A 23,003-nucleotide genomic window follows, 5' to 3' on the forward strand; every position below is an offset into this window, starting at 1 on the left:
CTAAAAGTTCTGATTTTAATATAGCTTTTGTATGTGGATTTGTATTCTATTAACATATTGTTAAAGTCAACTAAGTTTGACTATAGCAGTTAGAAATATTACATTGATTAAAAAATTAATTTTTGGATTTAAAAATTTCCTCACTCTTTCTTACCCCCATTTTTTGGCAAGACATAAAACTATATAATTGAAAAAAAAAAAAACAAAAATATACAATGAAAAATTAACTAAAATTAAATAGACTTTTATTAATTGGTAGTATGATCAATTTATAATAAGTTTTTTGATTATTACCTGGCTTAGGTCATTTATTTAACACATAATATTATAAAATATTACTTTTATTAATTTGTATTAAATATTTTGTACTTGTATTCAGTGTACTCGTGCACTGACGATGCTCTACGAAGTAAATCAATATATCTGTAATGTGAATATTTTTTTATAAAAATTAAAATTTATTTAATATATAATAATAATATAATAATAATTTAAAATATAATATTTAACACAAAATTAAGTTTATCATTTTATATATTTTTTATAATTTTATTTGTTCAATAAATGACTTAATAATAATCAAAAATGAGAAATTATAATAGTAATAATTAAATTATTACTATTATAATAGTAATAATTAAATAATTACTATTATAATAAAATAATAATAATAATAAAATAATAATAATAATAAAATAATAATAATAATAAAATAATAATAATAATAAAATAATAATAATAATAAAATAATAATAAATAAATAATAATAATATAATAATAATAATAATAAAATAATAATAATAAAAAATAATAATAATAATAAAATAATAATAATAATAAATAATAATAATAATAAATAATAATAATAATAATAATAATAATAATAATAATAATAATAATAATAATAATAAATAATAATAAAAATAAATAATAATATAAATAATAATAATAAATAATAAAATAATAATACTAATAAAATTATAATAAAATAATAATAATAATAAAATAATAATAATCAAAAAACTAAATCGCTTTAATATATAAATAATATATGAATGCTTATAATAAATATAATAAGTTTTAAATTTTTAAGCATTATGGGTAATTTATCTTTTTAATACATCTTTTCAAGGTTCGAAATAAGTGCATATTATTCACACATTCACATTCTTTCTTATTTCTATCATGCACACATATTTTCTCTTTCCTTCTGCAGAATTAAATATTTAATAAAATTTTGCATGAGTTTTAAATTTATATGAAACGAAAAAATACACGTTAACGTGTGCTTTGTTAATAAATCACAACAATAATTCAAATAAACTTAAAATGAATGTAATAGGATTCATACATTTCCTATGAGTTCATTATTACTTTGCTCTTATATAAAAGTATATGAAATATACATGTTATGCGTATGCTTTTCTAATTCAATTAAATTAAATTATAAATAATTCACACAAAGTTATTGTTTTAACGATAACAATAAAAAATTGCTATGGATTTTCCACAGGCCATGTACTTTTAAACTTCATTTGCCATTTAATGTATTACTAATTTTGGTTTTTTTATTTTTTTAAGTTTATATAGATATGTGTCAACAATGCTCGTAAATGTTCTCATCAGAGCATTCAATAGTTTTTAATTGCTTTATTAACCTTTTCGAAATGTTAAAAGCTACGCTCGCCCAAGAGATGCTACACTTCATGCACTCAAATTACAAACAATTGAAATGATGTCACCTAATCACGTTAAACTTTTGCAAGGGTGGTAAATGAGTCTCTGCTTTGGCTGTCAATGGTTGGGTGTAGACATTTCTTATCAGTTCTTAATTGCGTTTAATGAAATTACATCACTAATCTTAGTTACTTACATTAATCTTACTTTTTTGATAATTAATTAACCGACTTAATGCTCTGATAAATTAAATTAAAATAAAAATGAAAAAGTTTTAGATTCTTTTAGCTGAATTTCAAAGATGTGAGATATTTTCTTTTTGTATTATTTAAATTTAACAAATAAAAATAAAAATTTGATTAATTAATTCAATTATTCTACAGCTATGATTTTGATTCCATTACACCACAACAAGTAAATTTGTTAGAGAACTATCACAGTAAATTAATAAAATTCTAAGTTCGAACATACAAGGCCAGTACGACTTTGGGTCAGTTGGCTAATGAACATTGACTCTGAACTTCAAATATGGCAGGGCACGAGTTCAACCCTTAGTACTTGCAGTCTTTAAAAATATTAACGAATAATTAAATATAAGAAATAAATCCAGAAAGACCACTGATAATGGGTTTTTGGCAATACTGGAGAGAGCTGTATAGTTAGCCAAAAATTCAATTAATTAATAAAATTTTATTGTTGTAATTTTATACTGTTCGAAATACCTTGCTATTAAAAAAAATAGTTTATATTAAGAATTTAATTTCTTTAGTTAAACTCGATATTAAAAATCAATTTAATTTAAAAAATATAGCAATACAAAATAGCTAATACGTTGGCAAAATGAATTAGTCTAATATATTTGTAATATTTTACGATATTAAGGAAACTCGTCTAAGCATATAAATTTATCAAACGTTTAATTTTATGCGTTTACGTACACGGTTATATTAAATTTATCAATCTACTGTATAATAGCACTATTTATATAAGTAATAATTATGACAGCACAAAATGCAATGCTCAGCAGCGCAATTTCAAAGCCAATATCGTTGCAATTTAAAAAATTTGTGTAAACTTTATTGATCAGCTGTGTCGCTATCAATAAATTATAAAATAAAATACCGAAATTGAGCGAAAAGTTCAAACTAAAAGTATTTATAAACATATTTTTGTAAATGACTTTCTTGTGTTGGAATGCAACTCTCTATTGACAACAAATAAATTTATACGATATAAATTTATTCGGTAAAATTTTCGTGTAAATTTATAAAGTTTGTCTAAATCAATTTTTATACAAAATTTAACACTTCATTTACTAAGCAGATAAATAATTTATAAGTTTATGAGGCTTATAAGAAATTTATCAGTTTAAATAAGTATCTTTATTATTTTTTTGTGAAATATTGGCACCGCCCTTTGTGGAACATATTTAATTCCCGATAGGCAAAACGTTTTGGGTTAACAAACAATATTATGTACTTCTTAAACATACAAAATTGTCAAACCTCTACAATTCTTGTAACATTTTATTTTTGTTATTTATGTTTATTTTTAATATGCCTTTAACTAATTGGATTTGTTTTTATTATTACCTACCTAATTTCTTAATTTTATCTAGAAGATTTTTTACTTAATTTTTAAATGTCTAATATTTTTATAAATAAATTTTTATTAAAATTTTTTTTAAAATTTTTTATTTATCAATAATTTGTTCTTGTTTGCATATAATGCATGTTTCTATTTATGTTTTAAATATATTTCTTTTTATTGCACAATACCATATTAATTTTGCGTCAGTAATCTTGTTTTTATTATTAATTAATTATCAAACATTTTAATTTGTTAATTTTTATAGTTAAAAAGTAACTACTATTTAATATTTTTTTAATATATAAAAAATAATTTCGATAATAATTTGTTATTTATGTATTGTGTATTTATATAATTATTGTTAATATATTTATTATTGTAATTTTAAGTTGTGTATAATTATTTTTATTTAATTAGTTTTTGTTTTCTTAATTTTGAAATTTATGAAATTTATAAATATATACGTTAAGTACTTAAATGTTTATTTATTTACGAGTGTGTTTATACATTTATGTATTTATTTGTTTTCGTATATTTTATTTAAATCAATTGGTAAACATGTTATTTTATCGATTTCTTATAATTTTCTTTATAAACTTCTATATTTTTGTTTTGTTTTTCCTAAATAATTTACATTTATAAAAATTTATTTATGCAAATATAAGATCTATATTTATACATTTCTTATATATCAAAAGCCTCTTATATTTCTTTATATATTACTTATTTTTATTCATTTATTTTTATTTTATAGATATTAGTTTTTATTCTGCTTATTTTCATTTAGTTAGATTTTTTCTTTATTAATTTCCTTTATTTAAATAGCTTATTCCTAAGGTGTATATTTGTATTTTGTTGTGTAATTTTTTTTTTTGATTTTTTTTTCTCTATTTTTAAATATCTTATAATTTTTTAAGTAATATATAAGTAATTATATATAAGTAATATATATCTAGATTTGTTTTTATATATTTCTTGGTTATATTAATTTACACACTCAATTGAAGATTTTGAAGAATATATTACTTATGAAATATATTTATAAAAATATAAAAAGAGTCTGATGTACTTATTTTTTATCTGTATTATTTTAATGTTATTTTATTAATAATTTTTACTTAATTACTTCTATATATGTTGTATGTCGACCTGACCTTCATAAAACAAATCCATAATCTGTTAACTTAACGACAGTTTGACTTCTTTAGTCACTGGTTTATAGAAAATCACCCAGACCAAATGCAGATTTCCTTTAATACCTTTTATTGAACTTATGAAACTTTACAGAAGAAGCAAATAATCAAGCCTTTCCTCAGATGTAGTTTTCAAAAGATCACGTTTTTTAAATATTCCATTTATATTTTCATAGCGTAAAGTAATAAGGACTAAAAGTTTTTGTAAAACAAATATTTGTGTTATATACTTTTTAATATAATATATAGCATGTTTTCAATGTATTCTATGGATCATTACCATTATTAATAAATAGTTGTTATATAAAGCGTGACGTGAGTATATTATAATCATAATCATAATATGTTTTTAAGACATTCCGTTGCATATTGATAGGTATACGAGTATATAAAAAGGGGTTCGTTTATAAATTCTTTTAATGCAGGTCGATGTTAAACATATATATTGAATAATTTTTGTAAAATATAGATATTTCTTATTCATTTTAAATACAAATTTAGTGAAAAGTTATTTGAGTGTATAATTCTAGTCAATTAAATTATCGCCAGATAATTTTTGATCTCTAGATTTTGTTCCGCCAAAAGGGATTAAGTTTTTCCATATAATGATACAAAAAAGTTTTAAAACTACTATATTTTTGTCTAAAAGTCGACAATTATTTTATGTACAATAAAATAATATACTATAACCAAGTTTTCGGCATGACCATAGGCAATCCATTATTACCATAAATATATTTTAAATAGCAGATAATAATAAATAATAATAATTATAATAATCATAATAAATAAAAATAATACAAATAATAATACAAATATACCATAAATAGTGGATAATAATAAATAATAATAATAATTATAATAATCATAATAATTTAAAATAATAATTATAATAATAATAAATAATAATAATAATTATAATAATCATAATAATTTAAAATAATAATATAAATAATAATAATAAATAATAATAATAATTATAATAATAATTATAGTAATAATTATAATAATAATAATAATTATAATAATAATAATAATTATTATAATAATAATTATGTAATAATTATAATAATAATAATTATAATAATAATAATAAATAATAAGTAATAATAAATTGTATTACACGCTCTCTGAAAAACCTTTTAGGAAGATGGTCAACCCAATTGTCTTTTAAGACAATTTTTCATTGTATTTCATTGCAATCTAGATTTGTAATTTATTGCAATATTTAGTAGATTTATAATTTTGCACGAGGAAAACTGTGCAGTGGTGTATTTCAATAATTATTTAATTGCAGTTTTTCTGTCGTAGGAAAAACGCACACAGATACTTATTATATAAAAGTAAACACACTGACAAAAAATATTCCACTTTGTGCAATGACAATTCATTAATTGTTTAAACAATTTTGAACTTGGCTGTGACTTTTGCAATTTGTATTTATAATAATTTTTGCTGATGTTACAATTTTTTGTCGTAGTCAGCTGCGCTGCAATAATAAATTTATCATAAATGGCGGACGCAAACACAGACAGCAGCCTAGAATGCCAGCATGTATGAATGTGTGTAATTCTCATCGTTCCGCGTGCATACACTGCCTTTTATTTATGCTACGTCAACTTAAGCAAAACTTCGGACGTCATTTCACATTTCGGACGTTCAATAAAAATTTCACATACCTAAGCTTATTTATCATAGAAAAAGTTTATTGATATATTAAACTAAAATATACACAAAAAAGTGTGATCGGGTAAAACAGAGTGGAAATAGTGGAAAACTTAAGAAAAAATTTTGTTTGCAATATAGCAAACTGTAAGCAATCAAACAAATAGCAACAACAAAATAACATTGTAGAGCAAAAATACTGCCCTAATGAATCAACGATATGGACGACGAAAAGACTAAGCAGGACAGAAAACGATATTGCAGGGTGGACCCTCACGACAAAGCTTCAAACATGTACACGAATGCAGCCAATACAAATACGAACGAACGTTACAACAACACAATCAACGCCACTGTCATCGCAATAAATTCTTGCGGAAAATAAACATATGTTTTTGTCTAAAGAATTCGATTAGAATTTAGTTGAACGTAAACGACGTGTTTTTGACGACGCCGAGCCTAGTGAAATAGAAAAATATAAATAATAATTTTAAAGAAATTTTATTTTTGGTTTAAAAATTTTTTTTTTTTCAAATTTTGTGTGGAAACATCAATCGTTTTAATTAAAAAGAATAATAATAAAAATGCCAATAAAAACAAATTTAAACAACTTTAGTTCTAATAGAAATAAATCCAAACAAATTGTCGAATGAATTGTCGTCATACAAATTGTGTTTATTGAAATTCTAAATACCCAGAAATAAATTGTAAAGTTCATTTTGCTTGTTCTAAATATTATTTAATGGTTTTTAGATTTTTTAAAAATACTTTTAAAAATATTCATTTGAATTTTTAAAATAACAATTGGCGTCCATTGTACGTTCACAATCAATCGTTGGGTCTCAGTTTAGTTTTGTACTCAAATTTTGATTTTCATGCTCCGGTACTAGTCAACAATATCCCGATTTGTTGTTGTTATTGTTATTGTTGTGTATGTGTATTTTGTTTTTTGCTAACTCATAATTTCCTTCTACATTCTACGTTCTACGATATGTGAACGAACAGTGTGCGATCATAAAAACAATCATTGTTTTTGACACAAAAGTTTCTGCGTTTCATTTCGTATTTATTTTTTTTTTATCTATTAGTTTACATTTTCTACTTTTTTCTTTTAGTTTCTGATTTTATTTGTTGCTATAATTGTCGTTAATTAAACTTTGGTAGCGTCAATCGCCTGATTTCTATGATAATTTATTCAACAATTCGCTCTTTGTTTTCCGACTATGCATGCCCGCCCAAAGACCACCGTGCTGTGCTGTGCTGCTGCGTACACGCTGCTCGAGCTTTGTATAAATGTGAAAGAATTAATGCCTTGTATATTTCTTTTATTATCTTCAATTAAGTCATTAGCATATTTATTTTTAATTGCCTTAAAATTTATTAGTAATTAGTAATTATTGTGATAGAATTTAATTAGTTTTAAATTGCACTTCTTTTTTTGCTAACAGTTCTTCTGTCACGAACCTTTGAATAATGAGATGTACTCATATAAACTCATATAACAATAATCATAATTAATTAAAATGGAAAAGTAATGAATTTCAACAAGTTTCAATAATCCAATAATGATGTATACAAGAAGAGAAGGAAACAAGTTGTTAAACAAACTCTGAAACATCTCTCGACTATGTTTTTTCGATTATTTCCAAAACTGAACTAAAACTTCCTAATATTAGGAAATTTCCTGATGAAAGCAAAAGCGAATTTGCCGAAATACATATAGAAATACAGTCAAACTTCATAACTCAAACTTCCATAATTCGAACTTCTATAACTCGAATTTTCTATAACTCAAACTAAAAAGAGTGCAAAAGAGTTTTAGAGAGCAAATAACATACAATTCTGCTTCCATAACTCAAACTTCTATAACTCGAATTTTCTATAACTCAAACTAAAAAGAGTGCAAAAGAGTTTTAGAGAGCAAATAACATACATTTCTGCTTCCATAACTCGAATTTCTCCATAACTCGAGTAAAAATATTGTCATGTGCCAGTAGGAATATGGGAAAGTTAATTTTATGAGTCGAATTTTTGTTTTAAGTATGAATCCAGTTTGGTATTATGGGAAGTCCCTTTTTTCAAACCAATTAAATTGTTCATCAGTGTTCTAAGAATGAAGTAGAAGACTCATTCAAAATTTTGAATTCTTATTTGTAAACAAATGATATTACAACTGATGATGATAAGACTTGGAATAAATTGGGATCTCTTTTTATTGAAAATTAGAAGAAAAAAAATTTTAAATGTTTTACTTTACTATAACTTCTATGCTGTATTTGATTTCAAATAAATAAATAAACATCTTAAAATGAAATTCTAGTTTCTTTCAAAAATTGAATGCCCTGCGCTAATGCGCTCCTGGAAATGTATATTCTTACGGGTGAGGCAATAAAACTCAATAAAGTAGGTTCTATAATACTTTTTATTGACGCAACAGACCTACTATAAACGCAAATGTAAGAAATAGTAATTCTAATGTTAGCAAAATGGGTTATATTGTTTATGTACCCATGACAGTTAAAATCTCTAAAATATAAGAAATGTTTGTGATACATTTTTAATTTAACACTGTTTTTTTTATACATGTCTGTGTACTATAAATGTATTAATAATTATTTCCTATAGAGTAACATTTATCAGCTTAGAGAATAAAGCGAGTACCAGGGACTTATAGATGCAACAAAATATTATCATGACAAATAAACTTTGGTTTGCAAAAGGACAGAATTTTTATTAAAGTCACATATGTTATCGTTGATAACTCCAGATGTGGATTGAAAAAAAGCTATGTGTTAGTTGATTGTAGTGGCAGGCCATTAGATAACTGACATGTAGCTCAATTATCGATTTTCCGCCGTTTTGCTACTACATTCCTCGCAAGAACCCTATTATAGAAGAGTAGAGACTAAATCCATCCCGCTGAATTTAAATAATTTAATAGGTCTTTCGTCTACACCGATGCACAGTCTAATAAACTATCAAAGAAGTATCTTCCTAAGAACATATATCTTGTGAACTCCAAAGCCGGAGATTCACAGAAAAAGTGTATTATGGTTTGTCTTTCCTGCGGGTTTTCACAACTTCTGTAAGGATTATGGGGAATGCGCAGTTAAGCTTTGTGTAGTATATAAAATAAATATTACAAAAACGATTTTAATTTGATGATTATACTTGCTTTTAATGAACTTTTATTCTTAACAAAATATATTAAAGGTCTTTGGTATGTAATAGTTATCTTTTTTTGAAGTAAAGTTTTATATTCAAAATATAATATAAAAAAAATAAGACATATTTTTATATTTTTTAATTATATTTTTCTTGAAAGGAAATTGAACTAATCGTAATAATAAGATTATATTTTAGTTTGCATTTCTTTTCATAATTAAAATAAAGAAACTTTTATTGACTTGAGTAGATAATATTAATAGTGTTAATATATATCTGTGCATTCACCTCTAGCGCACTTAAGTGTAGTTATGAGATATTCTGACATTTTTAATACGCGTTATAACGGCTTTGGAAATGTTTATAAAGTGTTATGCTTCCTGATTGCTGCCTTTTGTTATTGTTTTGTTTACAAGTTGCTTTGACCACTTTTAATATGCTAATGTATTTAGCATTTTATAAATAGATAAACATTTCTCTTACTTGACAGCTACGGCAACACCTTTTACAACAATAAGCTGAATAGCAGTTTGAAAAAAGAAATAATAATGATAATAACAACAATAATCAAATCAAAACAATAACATAAGATGTCGTAGTTTTTCATATAAAATTAAATAACAATTTTTTTATAAAAAATTCTTCTTAAGAACAACTAAACCAATTACAGATGTAAAACTCTTATGTGGTTATCTTAATAGATACAGGCAATAGTTGTAGTTCAGTATTTCACGGATTTGGCCTAATTTTCTTGGTTGTTGATATGTGTTTATACTTTTAAATGTGGTCTATTTACGACTTAAATGGCTTTTAACAAGAAACCGCTTTGTTTAATTTAAATGAAGGAAAATTATACAAAAAAGCTTTCTTTGTTTACTTTTTCTCTATAAGGTAATTCAATTATTTCTCTAACCGTAATCTACGCACTACCCAGTCTTATCTGTGCACTCTTTTGTTTCTGTCCAAATTGAAAACATGTGATTGTATTGCCTATTTGCCCATTTCGTTCACAAACATAAACATTTCGTTTATCTCTTCATTGCAATTATCAGTATGTGTGATTGCCTCACTCGGGCTTATCATTGTCATTGCCATTTTAACACTTCCAAATTGCTCCACCTACTCCACTTTAGTTTGATAACGTTGCCCACAAGTGGCTTTAGCAATTATCATAAAAGCAAATGAATATGAGTTACTCGTAAGTAAACTTTAATGCTTTAAAATGTTGTGTAGTAAACTATTTTTTGTTGGGATTGTATTTGTATAAATGATAAATACTTAAAGTAGCCGATGATAATATATATTAAATAAAAACTTTATAAAACGTTTTTTTATATATTTTTCCTTGAACTATATTAAAATATAATTATATTATTTTTTACGATATCATCTCTTAAAAATAAACTATAAATTTAAATAATATGATAATATGGTCATATAGTAATATATATTGTGAATATATGCATATATTTATTATCTATATATTAATTATATAGTTTTTAAATCAATAATCTATTTTTTATATATTTTTCCTTGAACTATATTCAAATATAATTACATTACATTACATTACATCTCAACGGAGCGGAACACTGCGACCATGGTTAATCTTTAGTGCTGCAACAGACCCTAATCGAACAGAAGACATTCCGCGTTCCAGATGAAAGCCAGAATGTTGGCTGTTGAGAACCTCCTAATGTCAGAAGGGGAGAGTGGTTTTCGATCCAGTGACCTCCTCATGGCTCAGATTAAGGCTGGACAGAGTATGTGACTCGAAGTCTCGTCTGCTTCCAAGCAGAGTCGACAATCTATCTCTTCGGACAGACCCATTTTGTTAAGATGCTACCGACTTCTCTCGGCTAAAAACCATTTATCAATCAGAGACCTAGTTGTAGACCAACTCAATCCACAATCCTGACCTGTACTTGATGGCAGTTTAAATAGAAAGATCTCTATATTAATAATAAAACAATAATATACATTAAAACCACTACTAAATTCTGCACAAGAATAATTATTGTGCCTTCTCCCCTTAACGGCGACCCTGTTTTATTACACCAATATTTTGTAAATTATTTACCTTTTTAATATTTTTTGTTTTTTTTTGGTTCTTATTTACACTTCTACAGTATTTATTATCATTTGTTGTTTAGAGCTTTAAATTGGAAATATTGCCATATGTGTTGTGTACATTTTGATAAGCTTTACATGACTTTGCTTTATGCCAGAACACATTTTTATTTTTATGAATTTAGAGCAAATAAATTTTGTGCCATGAAAGCTTTTAATTTATATTAAATTGCTAGACCTAATGCTAGTTTAGTACTAAGTACCGCAACCTTATCTAGAAAAGTTGATATACGCCAAGTGTGCTTTCATATATGAAACACGTGTATGCGTTCATTAAGTTTCGTACGATTGTTGGTGTGTGTTGTAATTTTTCCAAAGAAAGACAAACAAACTAAAGAAACAACAAAAAAGCAAAGCATTTGAACTCGTATGTGCAATAAATATTCATAATTTACACCGAATGTTCAATGTAAATTTGTACAACTTTCGTTTGAAATGAGCTCCTCATTTCGTTCTACTTTATAAAAACAAAAACACTTCTAGCGCTGTTTCTTTAGATAATAAATTATTCAGATGTTATGTTTACAAGGTTGACTCTGCACTTGTTGTTAGGCTTTATGTTGTTTTTATGCTTAATATGATTCAAGCAGCTGTCGATATTTGTTTTTTTTTCCTTTCCTTTACATACACTAGCATTGAATCGATCGATTCAAACAGACACATTTGATTTATGCATATGGTATATCATTTAAATATGGGAACTAATCGATTTATTTTGCTATTGAGGTTTTTAAATTTAATTTGTAGCTTTTAGAAAATAATTTGTACAATTGTTTAATTAAGCTGAAATGGTCATTTATTATTTCAAAAAAGGAATTGATTTAATCTTTTTAATACTTTTTGAATGTGTTTTGAGAGCCTATTGCCTTTGTATTATTTTTTGTTTGTTTTCTTTTTTTGTAAAATTGTGGCTTGTGAACTTCCTGTCTTTAGGTTATGATTTTCAAGTTCTTTGATTTTTTTTAACCTCAAACCGATAAATATGATGAAGAATCATAAAACGAGTACGTGACGTATGAGTAACATTTTTAAATTTGTACGCAGTTCTGTGTGTATTAAAAAATTAATTTTTTTTTGCGTTTTCTTAATAAATTAATTTTTAACAATTAGTTTATATTATATATATGTAAATATAAATAATAAATACAATAATATAATATATATATGTATATAGATATATATGTATAACATATATATATATTATAATATTTATTATATATATATTTTATATCCATATATATGTAAGAAAAAAGAAAAAAAAAACTTTTTCGAAAATTAAGGCATATTAAAATATCTACAACGTTTTTCGTGTAATTTTTTTTATGTAATATTTTATTCAGAATTTTTTAATCTATATAAATAAAATGCAAATTTTATAAAAAAAAATTTTTTTAAATTAACGTACTCCATTAAATTTTTGTAATATTATTATTAAATGAAGGGATTAGTCGAATTAGAGTGTTTCTCCAAGTCCTATTTCTTTAATGAAAGACAAAGTACAACCTATCTTTCCTAGTCTTGAATCCTTAAGATCCTTGACATACCCTTCTATGTGTTTCTTAAGCTTGTGCATCAGTTCCTCTCTCTTTTCTACAGTATGTGCACTCTGAGTTGGATTGAATTTCTAACTTCGATAGGTTATTATTCTACAGTGATCGGTCAATAATCTGGTAATAATTAGATAATTTTTAATTGTGCTATGCCATCTTTGAAGCGTTTTAGGTTGTAAGTCCCTTTAAGCATTTTAGATTGCGAAAAACTTGGTAGCCTTTCCCAATACAGTTCACTTTTTTTTTTTTGCTCTACGCCGTTCATAAAAATGGATAGAGTTCCTTTGTCTAGACTACAGAATCGCGTATATTGCGTATATTTTCGTTTGAAAGATGGTGCATTATTTCTCAGTGCTTCCCAGTGTCTTTTGTCTGGTACATAAAGAGCAGCTCCTGTCTGTATACCATGTTAACATGTTTCCTTTTATTATTTGGATTTTGGGCAAGCCTTCCCAATTCTTTTTGTTCCCAAGTTCGGTTTTGAAGTTTTTTGTAAAGTTATGCTTTACAATCATCCTGTCCGTTGGCGTTTCACTTTCCGAGATAATCTCTGTAATAACTTTACCTAAAAAAAATTAATTAATAATTAATTATATCTTTTAAAAAATTAAAAAGGGTTCAAATTGTTTTAATAATAAAGAAAATTTCATTAAAGTTTAATATTTAATTAAATTAATACGACCTCCTAAATTGCACATTTTACTTATATTATACTTTATATTTATGAGTAACATAATTTTTTACAGCTTCCATGGTAAAATTTAAAATGTGTAATCTTTTAAGTATTTGAATATGTCAAAAAATTTACAAAAAGTTGTTAATTCTATAAAAATTAGTTTATTAAATTCATCATTTTAAATTTTAAATACATATAATATATAATTATAATATAATTAATATTTTAATTAATTAATAAATAATTAATTAATATAAATAAAAGCAAATAATATAGGTGTATTTTTCTGAAAGCACATTAGAGTTAAAGCCTATATCATTATAAATGTCATTTATTATAATAAATATGAATTGTGATAAACCCCATGTAATTCTTGTTGTGATAGGATGATAGATTTATTGCAATTGAAACGTGTGGATGTTAATATATAACCCATTGGATATCGACTTTATTAGTATGTGTATAGAATGAATAAATCAAAATAAGATATTTCGTTGATAATAATAAATTCAAACGACCTTCAAAATAGAGTTTATCCAATATTATTATAAGTTATTGCTAGCTTCAACATATTATAAGGGTGCAATTGGTTGTTGTTAAAACAAATTTTAAGAAATGATTAATAAAAGATGTTTCTTTTTTTATGAAACAATGGACGTAATCAAAATTTAATCGTAAAAAACCTGTCTTGAAAGTTGTTTGTTTATTTATAAAAGAACTTGTTCTTAATTTAAACTGTGAACATTTTTACTTAGGTTAAATTTTTATTTCAAATTTTGATGAACAAAAAAGAAAGTTCAATGGTTTTTTTTTTATTGTTTTTAAGTGTGGATTAAAAGTTTATTTCATAAAAATATCTGTCAACATCTTTAACTAAATTAATAACGTCATATATTGGATTTATATTAGTAACTAAGCCAATAATTACACTACTACATTTCACTCAAGCTTCCAGTCAATGCTGAAGTTAGCTCATTTATACATACGTTATTTAATTTTATAAGTAAAGAGAGAAACTACTAGCTAACAGTACCCAAAACTAGCAAATACAATTTTTAAATGCTTAGATATTTCTAACGAAAACAAGAATAAAGATAATCTCAATAGAGAGGTTTTTCGAACATTAGTGAACTACAACAACAAGAATTTTTATTATATTATTTTAATTAATTAAATTTTTGGCTCACCATACAAATGTTACGATAATCTTTATATTCGAAAACTAGGAACTTAACATTTTAAGAAAACTACAAACAGCAATGCATTAAGTTTTTATTTATTGTTTAATTTTTCTTCTGGGGTTCGTCTGCTCTAACATTACCATTAACATATATTTTAAAATCTCTAGCAAAATAATAAAAAATATATATATGAAAAAGGTATTTGTTAACTTATTTTATTTTTAATGGATTTAAACATTTTCTCCTTATTATCTCTTTTCTATTAAAAATCTAGGTAAATAGCCAAAATAATAAAGATATTTGAAAAGCATCAAATTTTTATATTTGTATCTTAGCTGACTGCACATAGCTATTTCTAACACCACCCATCTTCGGTAGTGTTTGGAAATATTTCTTATATTTAATTGTTGTTTTATAAATGAAACTGTACTATATAGAAATTATTTTTCCTTTTATTATTTTTGATCGCAAAACTATTCGCACAATAAAGTTCAGCATTTTTATTCATTTACTTGGTATATCTAAGTGATAATTTATAGTACCCATTGCGATTAATATGTTTATAATTTATAACTTCGAATATTTTTCTATATATATTTTGTAAACAAGTCACCTTCAGAATAAACATAATAAAACATTTGCAAGGCATTAATAAGTGCACCTATCATGTTAAGGCTGAGAATACTAAGCAAATATAACATTTTACGTATTCATGTATGACATCAGGTTGTTAGGTCACCCCATCTACTTGTACTTGTCTGGCTATCTTTAAACAAAACATTCTTAATTTAGAAAATCTTTTAAAAAAAAAAAATTCAAGAAGTTTTTTTCAAAAAGTAAAAGCTATTTAGAGCATTAAATATCTTTAATAATGGTATATAAAAGGCATAAAAGATACTTTGTCTATTGCTGCTTATTTATAACTTTAGCAATAGACATTTTGGCATTCTTTAATGTTCTATAACTTGTTCATATAAATTCTCTTTCTTTATTTTATTATTTAAAAATTTTTTTTTTTTGAAATGCCAAAAATGGTATAAGCACTAAAAATATCTTTTCTAAAGATATTTATTTTTCATTTATTGTATTTGTCTGTAAATTAAATCATCAACCTGCCCAATTCTTTAATAATAAAATTGAAATACTACGAAAATTTATTGTTACGTTGTAAATTGTTTAACATTTCTTTAATAATAAATTAGGCTTTACTAATATAATAAAAATTTGCTATTCGTTTGATTAATTACTATATTTTTTTGGGTGTAATTTATAAATTTACTTCAAAACATTGCCTTATTTTCTTTTATTTAACTATCTTCCATTTTTAAATCACAAATGTCGGCATATATTTCATTATATTATAATATAAATTGATTTTTTTTTTTGTTTTTTAATGTCTGTATTTAAGACCAAATTACCATCCAGTAAGTTAATACAATGGTTAATACTAGGATCTTTTAAATAACAAACACTTCTATATGAAACTCGTGAATTGTAATTTTGATACTACTTCTGTAAGTTTCGATATCTTTTACCATAATCCTTCAGTTTCAATAATACTTCTTCCTAAGATCTAAATCTCTTTGCTTAAGATATTCTTGTTAAATCTTTTAACATTGTTGTGATCAACTAGCGACGTCATGGATTGTCTTAGTGCGAAAGCACTTAATCCTTTTTCATTTGAGATTGATTTATTGCAACTCAATTCTGCAATCGCATTTATCAACGCCGTATAATATTCACGATTAATTGTTCTTCTTTTCTCCAAACAAACGATGATGATAAATATGTAGAATATTCTGTTCATTTCGAAATACGACAGCCAATATTGGAGTAGGTAAGCTAGGTAGGTAGGCATATTTATTTGTTTATGTTTTTATTGTAATTAAATAGTTCCAGTAACTAAACATCACAGTTGTCCGAGTATTGCTAAAAGCGATATACTGAAGGTATGGATTTATAACCACCAAGGTGGATATGGATCCATGAGGGTAATGACACTCCAATTGGAGGTCTTGACGCCATACTAATAAAACAATTAAATAGTTCCAGTGACTACACATCACAGTTGTCCGAGTATTGCTAAAAGCCATGTACTGAAGGTATGGATTTATAACCACCAAGGTGGATATGGATCCATGAGGGTAATGGCACTCCAATTGGCGGTCTTGACGCCATATAAATAAAACAATTAAATAGTTTCAATGACCAAACATCACTGTTGTCCGGGCATTGCTAAAGGCGATGTACAGGTCCATGAGGGTAACTCCAATTGGAGGTCTGGACGCCATGTAAATAAAACAATTGATATATGTGCAATTTGGTAGATTTAGATGTGTTTTACGAATTGTTCACTTAGTTGACTGATGATTTGATTCTGGAATGTAGTAATGGATTCATGTTAAATTTAATGTCATATACCACAAAAAAAACTTTTTATTGCTTCAAACATTGCACGTAATTATCAGCACATTACATTACTGCTTTTAATTCTCCTTTCTTATTGTCAAATGTTCCTTCAAACTATATGTTGTTCCAATATCTTTTAGGCTTTATCTGTATTTTCAAACTCAACTTTATGATTACACAAAATGATTTCATGGAGTTTTTTGATGTGGAGTTTGGATCAACCACTTAATTAGGGTGTTAAAATTATTAAAAGCGTGTTATAGGTCTCTGCATGAACTATAGAACTATTATCAACTATATACTGACGATTATAAGAGCTGTTTTAGAGCATTAACAATTATTTTCTTACGATATATGATATCAAGCATAATATTTTCAAATAAGTATGTACATATATTATAAAAGTATAGGGTACCCATACTTTTTCTGCTTTTTGTCATACCATAAAATAAGATATCTTATACATATACTAGATGTTTAAAAGGGTAATTGATTGATACTATTGTTGTAGCAGTAGTTGTAGTTCTATTGCACTAAATTACTTTTTATTTGATTATAAAATAAAACTTATCGTATGTATATTAATGAATTAAATTGTTTTTGTATTTCTTTCAAATTAATTATTGATAAAATTATCATACCTGAATTTATTTTGAATAAATTCATTCATTCCTAGAAATTAAAGAAAAAAAATTACTATACATTCTTATCATTATTATTAACAATATTTTTATTTTTACGTTTCACCCATGGTTTTACCTACTTACTGTTCAGATCAGTAAAACAGCCCTGAATTGTGGGCTGACTGATTACATATAAGACCGTATCATGCTTGCCTCACACTTTCCGATAATAATTGCCGCGATTTAATATAAAAAAGCTTCCACTGCGAAATGATAAAAAACGCTTTTGAATTTGCGCAAATTATTTTTTAGGCAAAAACAATTCGGGAATATATAGTTGCTAGTATGAAAAGGGGTTCTGAGCCTAACACAATCGCTAGAGAGGTTTTGGTGTTATTTATTTGTGTATAAAGTATCTTAAGTGTAGTTCTTTTTGGTTTTTTAATATTTGTGGTCACTGATTATAAAAATTTCTTGCATATTGTTGAACTGTTAACTTCTAATGCGGAAAATTTTCGTGTGCTAAGCAATATTCTAGCACTTAATTGTGATAAAAATATATAATATATTAAAGCAAAAAATAATTTTAAAATTAAAAAGAAGTACATAAACAATAAACTCCAGTGAAGAACAAATATGGCGCGATAAAATTTAAAATTTTAGTAGTCTTAAGACTGAAGAAGTTTTTTTTAAAAAAAAATAATATTATTAAATAAAATTAACTGTCGCTATACGATGAAAGAGATCGAAACGGCAGATACCAAAGATTCGTTTGTGTTCAAATGCGTACTGAAGACGGTGCGATTTATGTGGCAGGTTACCAGCGCAATACCTAATAAAATTGGTGAAACTCTAGGCACAATTTATCGTTACTCAGTGCATAATATACTGTGTGTTACAGGGTGAGCCATTGCTATTAGCTCCTTATAAAAAATTCTTAGGATTGCATTTCATGTTCTAAAAAATTGCATTATATTCTTTCATTTATCGCTCCTTCATATCAGTATGACGCTGTACAATGATAAGAGTATAGTTAATAAAATATGATATTCGTTTTTGTGTATTAAATCAAACGATTTGATATTAACGTAGAAGAAAATGTTTACTTTTAAAAAATCTATTTATGATATAATAGAGAAATAATAACCAAGCATTTTTTACTTAAAAATTTCTTCTGTTAATTACTATATTTATAATCAATGGAAATTTGTCAAAAATAAAATAATTATATAAGAATAATTATATGTACCAATTTAATAGATATACGATATATATATAATATAAAATATATAATTTAAACTACCAAAAAATTATATGTGTTCATTAACATACTCATATAACTCTACACATTACACTACAAAGATATTTTATATAAAAAAAATTTTAAAAAAATTTCAATTAATTGTATAAACCTTTTCTCTTCTCCGACTAAAATTTTAATTTATTGCATATTTTAACGGTAAAATTCTAACAATAGTAACAATTGCAAAAATATAATATAACAATATATATAATATATAACAATACAAAAGAATATAAATAAAAATTGAAAACAAGAATAATATTAAAATAAAGAATATGAAGAAAGATATAGAAAGGTCACCGAACACCCGAAATAATATAATTAAAAATGACATACGATCCAGAAGCATAAAAGATAAGGCAACTAACTTAAGACTGTGAGGTCTGGTTACTGAGCTATTGGAGTACCGACCCAAAGTTAGATAAAGCGTAAGGAAAAAAAAAAGAAGAAGATCTTTAACAATATATATAATATAAGTAAAAATATTAAAATAAATCAAATTTTATTTAATAATAATAATAATAATAATAATAATACAACATAATAGAATAAAAATGTAAGTTCAGATAATACAAATCTTTTATAATTTTATTATAAATAAAAAAAAATTATAAAAATAAAATAGTGTGAAGTATAAATTAAAAATGTTATATTTTTAGAAATATTAATAAGTAAAATACAAATATGTATTATTAATATAATTTGTTTAAAAAAAACAATAATTAAATACATTAATAAAAAATTAAAAAAATAGTAAGCATAATACTAAAAGGATTTTTACATAAATTAAATAAATACTAAAAATAACAAAAAAAAATCAATTAAATCAGAAAGTAAATAAAAAGTTAAAAGTAAATTACTTAGTAAATATAAATTAATCAAAATAATTAATTAATTAGTAAAAAAATTAAATATAAATATGCATATATATTTATATATATAAAGTAGGGCGAAGGACCTAGCAGTCCAGTTCGTTATTAATAATTAATTTTAAAATTAATTTTAATGTTAACTCATAAATAAGTAAATATATATAAATATTTGGTAAAGAGGTTTCGAACAGTAGTGAATAATAAAAATAAAATAAAATAAAATAAAATAAAATAAAATAAAATAATTATATTACTGTATATATAAATATAAAATAATAATAAATCATATATTATAAATTTTTTTACAATATCCTTGCAAGAATATTAACTCTTAAAAGATTATAAATATTTATTTCTAAAAATCTTTTGTTAGCATAATTCGTGAAATATAACTTAAAAATTAAATTTAACTTTAGCAATTATTTCATAACATTAAATTAGTGGTATAATGTATCGATTTCATTTATTTAATTTGGTATATATTTTTTTTACAGAAAAGCTCGTCGCAAAGAGCGTGATGGTGATCAAAACTCAACAGATACCAAATTATATTTGGAGGAGAGCGTTCTAGAACGTAAACTACCTGAAGCAGATCTCAAAGCCTTAGTTGATCTTCCAGCTGGCTTAGATTATAATGAATGGCTAGCTTCACATAGTAAGTTATTTTTACATATATGTGTACCATATATATAAACATATATATATTAAGGAATTTTTTACATAAGTGTTAAAAGTATTTTCTCTTTATTGCTAGATTTACTAAAAAAAAAAATTTAATTGATAGATAGCTTTAGTTCGGTAAATAGTGCTTAGGTGCCGTTTTGATACCACACATCCGTTCATAAAAATCTAAATCTTAAAACCAATCTTATTGATGATCTAATAGTCTAATGCTAAAATAACAATAAAATAATATAATAAAAAAAATAATATAATAAAAAAAATAATACAATAAAAATAATAAATAGGCAGACAATTTTAAAATTATTTCAAATATTTAATTATTTTTTATTTTTATCTGTATAAATATTTTTTATTGTGTTGTATTAATATATTTTATATATTCACAGCTCTTGCCCTATTTGAACATGTAAATTTGGTATATGGAACTATTAGTGAATTTTGTACGCCACCTGGTTGTCCAGATATGACAGGACCAGGCAACAGGTAAATACGATTGAATAACATATTTATTTTGTTTAATTTTTATTTAAAACTCTCTCATCATTTTTGTTTTTAATTGCTAGAACGTACTTATGGTTCGATGAAAAAGGCAAAAAGACGCGTGTGGCCGCTCCACAATATATCGACTACGTAATGACATTTACACAGAAAACGGTCAGTGACGAGTCGATATTTCCAACCAAATATGCCAACGAATTTCCCAGTTCGTTTGAATCGATTGCCCGAAAAATTCTACGCTTGCAATTTCATGTGATAGCTCATCTGTATGCGGCGCATTTCAGAGAAATTGCGTTGCTAGGACTGCATACCCACTTAAATTTGACATTTGCGCATCTGACAGCGCTGCATCGGCGATTTAATTTAATCGATGAGAAAGAAACAGATGTTTTAAGAGATTTAGAAGTGGCGTTACGCCTAACAGACGACAGTCAAACGGATACGGATAGCGTGTCCAATAGTTCGACAACACACTGCAATAACACAACGCAACAATTACAAAACCAAAACCATGCAACTACAATCACCAATACACAGTATATAACAAATAGTAACAGCGATGGTGGTGGTTCAAAAGAAGATGTCAATTTAATGCAAAACACCTCAGCAACTACAACTGCTGTTGGTACAAATAATGCAACAATTATTGATGGCGATGCTGCAGCGCCACCTATTTGCACACAACCTGAAGCAGCAACAAAATCCACAACAACTGCCGCTGTTTTCGGCGGTGGTGGTGGCCTTATCGGTGGTATATTAGGCGATTTAACAAGCGGTGAATTCGGTGATACTACACGATATTGCACATCGGCGGTTCCTTCATCAAGCTCCTGCAATACAACAGAAGCGACCACAAATAGTAATAATGGCGGCGCGGGCGCTTTACATTTTAATTTTACAAATAACAACAATAATCATCATCACCATCATCTGCATCATCATCATCATAATGCACATCATCAGCACCATTTACTACAGCAGCAACATACGCAAAACAGTGGCCTCATACAGTGCAATGCGAGTAATGCACCAAGTTCCACAACAACATCCACAACCTCCACAACAGCATAGTTGCCGTTAATTTTAGTTTATATGAACGTTATTATTGTTGGTGTTATTATTGTTATTGCTGAGTTAAATATAGCTGCTAATGCTGTTGTAGCTTTTGAATATACTACAAAGGATATATTTCTGCTACAGTGGAGAATGATGCATCATGACACGCTTAATGCTTTATATTTAATATATAGAGTAGATTTTACTTGTAAAAAGAAAAAAATATAAAAACAAATAAATTTTAATATTAAACTAAATAAATCACAAAATATTTATATAAAGGCATATAGGCATATAATATATGAAAAAGTAACTGTGTCTGTATGTAAATGTAAATGGTGTTATAAAACATCAAACACAACAAACAAACAAACAAATAAGCAAACTTAAATGCACATTACAAATACAAAAGCAAAAAATGCTAATTATATAAACGTTATTAAGATACACCCCACATAAACACACATACGAATACACCTATTTTTAGCATATTTTGTATTAGATGAAACAAATTTTTAAACAAGGATTTTAATAAAAAGTGCTTTAGGCCGATAAAAATATATGACTTGAAAATATATCAACTCTTCTTCTTCTTCTATTTATTTGGTTCAATGCCGCCTTAAAGTATACCATAAAAACTAGAAAGCTGTTCAGATGGGAACACTGCGTTGCAATTAATATAGGAAAATCTGAATTATTTAACACATTATGTTGTTGCTTTCGTTACGTTC

At 25.3% G+C, this 23,003-nt stretch overlaps 1 protein-coding gene across 6 annotated transcripts in view; it reads left to right on the forward strand.

Annotated features, from left to right (window-relative positions):
• LOC119665750 (MOB kinase activator-like 2) overlaps positions 1-22,508 on the forward strand; it is a 70,761-nt gene extending 48,253 nt beyond the window's left edge. For 2 of the 6 annotated variants that reach the window (XM_038074992.1, XM_038074991.1), the window contains exons 3-5: positions 20,529-20,689; positions 21,105-21,201; positions 21,282-22,504. In XM_038074992.1, coding sequence (XP_037930920.1) covers positions 20,529-20,689; positions 21,105-21,201; positions 21,282-22,287 — 1,264 coding nt within the window. In that variant the 3' untranslated portion in view covers positions 22,288-22,504. Of the gene's footprint in view, positions 1-18,514; positions 18,762-20,528; positions 20,690-21,104; positions 21,202-21,281 lie in introns of those variants that run through there. The other 4 variants (XM_038074990.1, XM_038074993.1, XM_038074989.1 and 1 more) reach the window with 4 other exon arrangements.
• Positions 22,509-23,003: the final 495 nt, after the last annotated feature.

This window comes from Teleopsis dalmanni, chromosome 1 (assembly GCF_002237135.1).
Source record: "Teleopsis dalmanni isolate 2A chromosome 1, ASM223713v2, whole genome shotgun sequence".
NCBI lineage: Eukaryota > Metazoa > Arthropoda > Insecta > Diptera > Diopsidae > Teleopsis > Teleopsis dalmanni.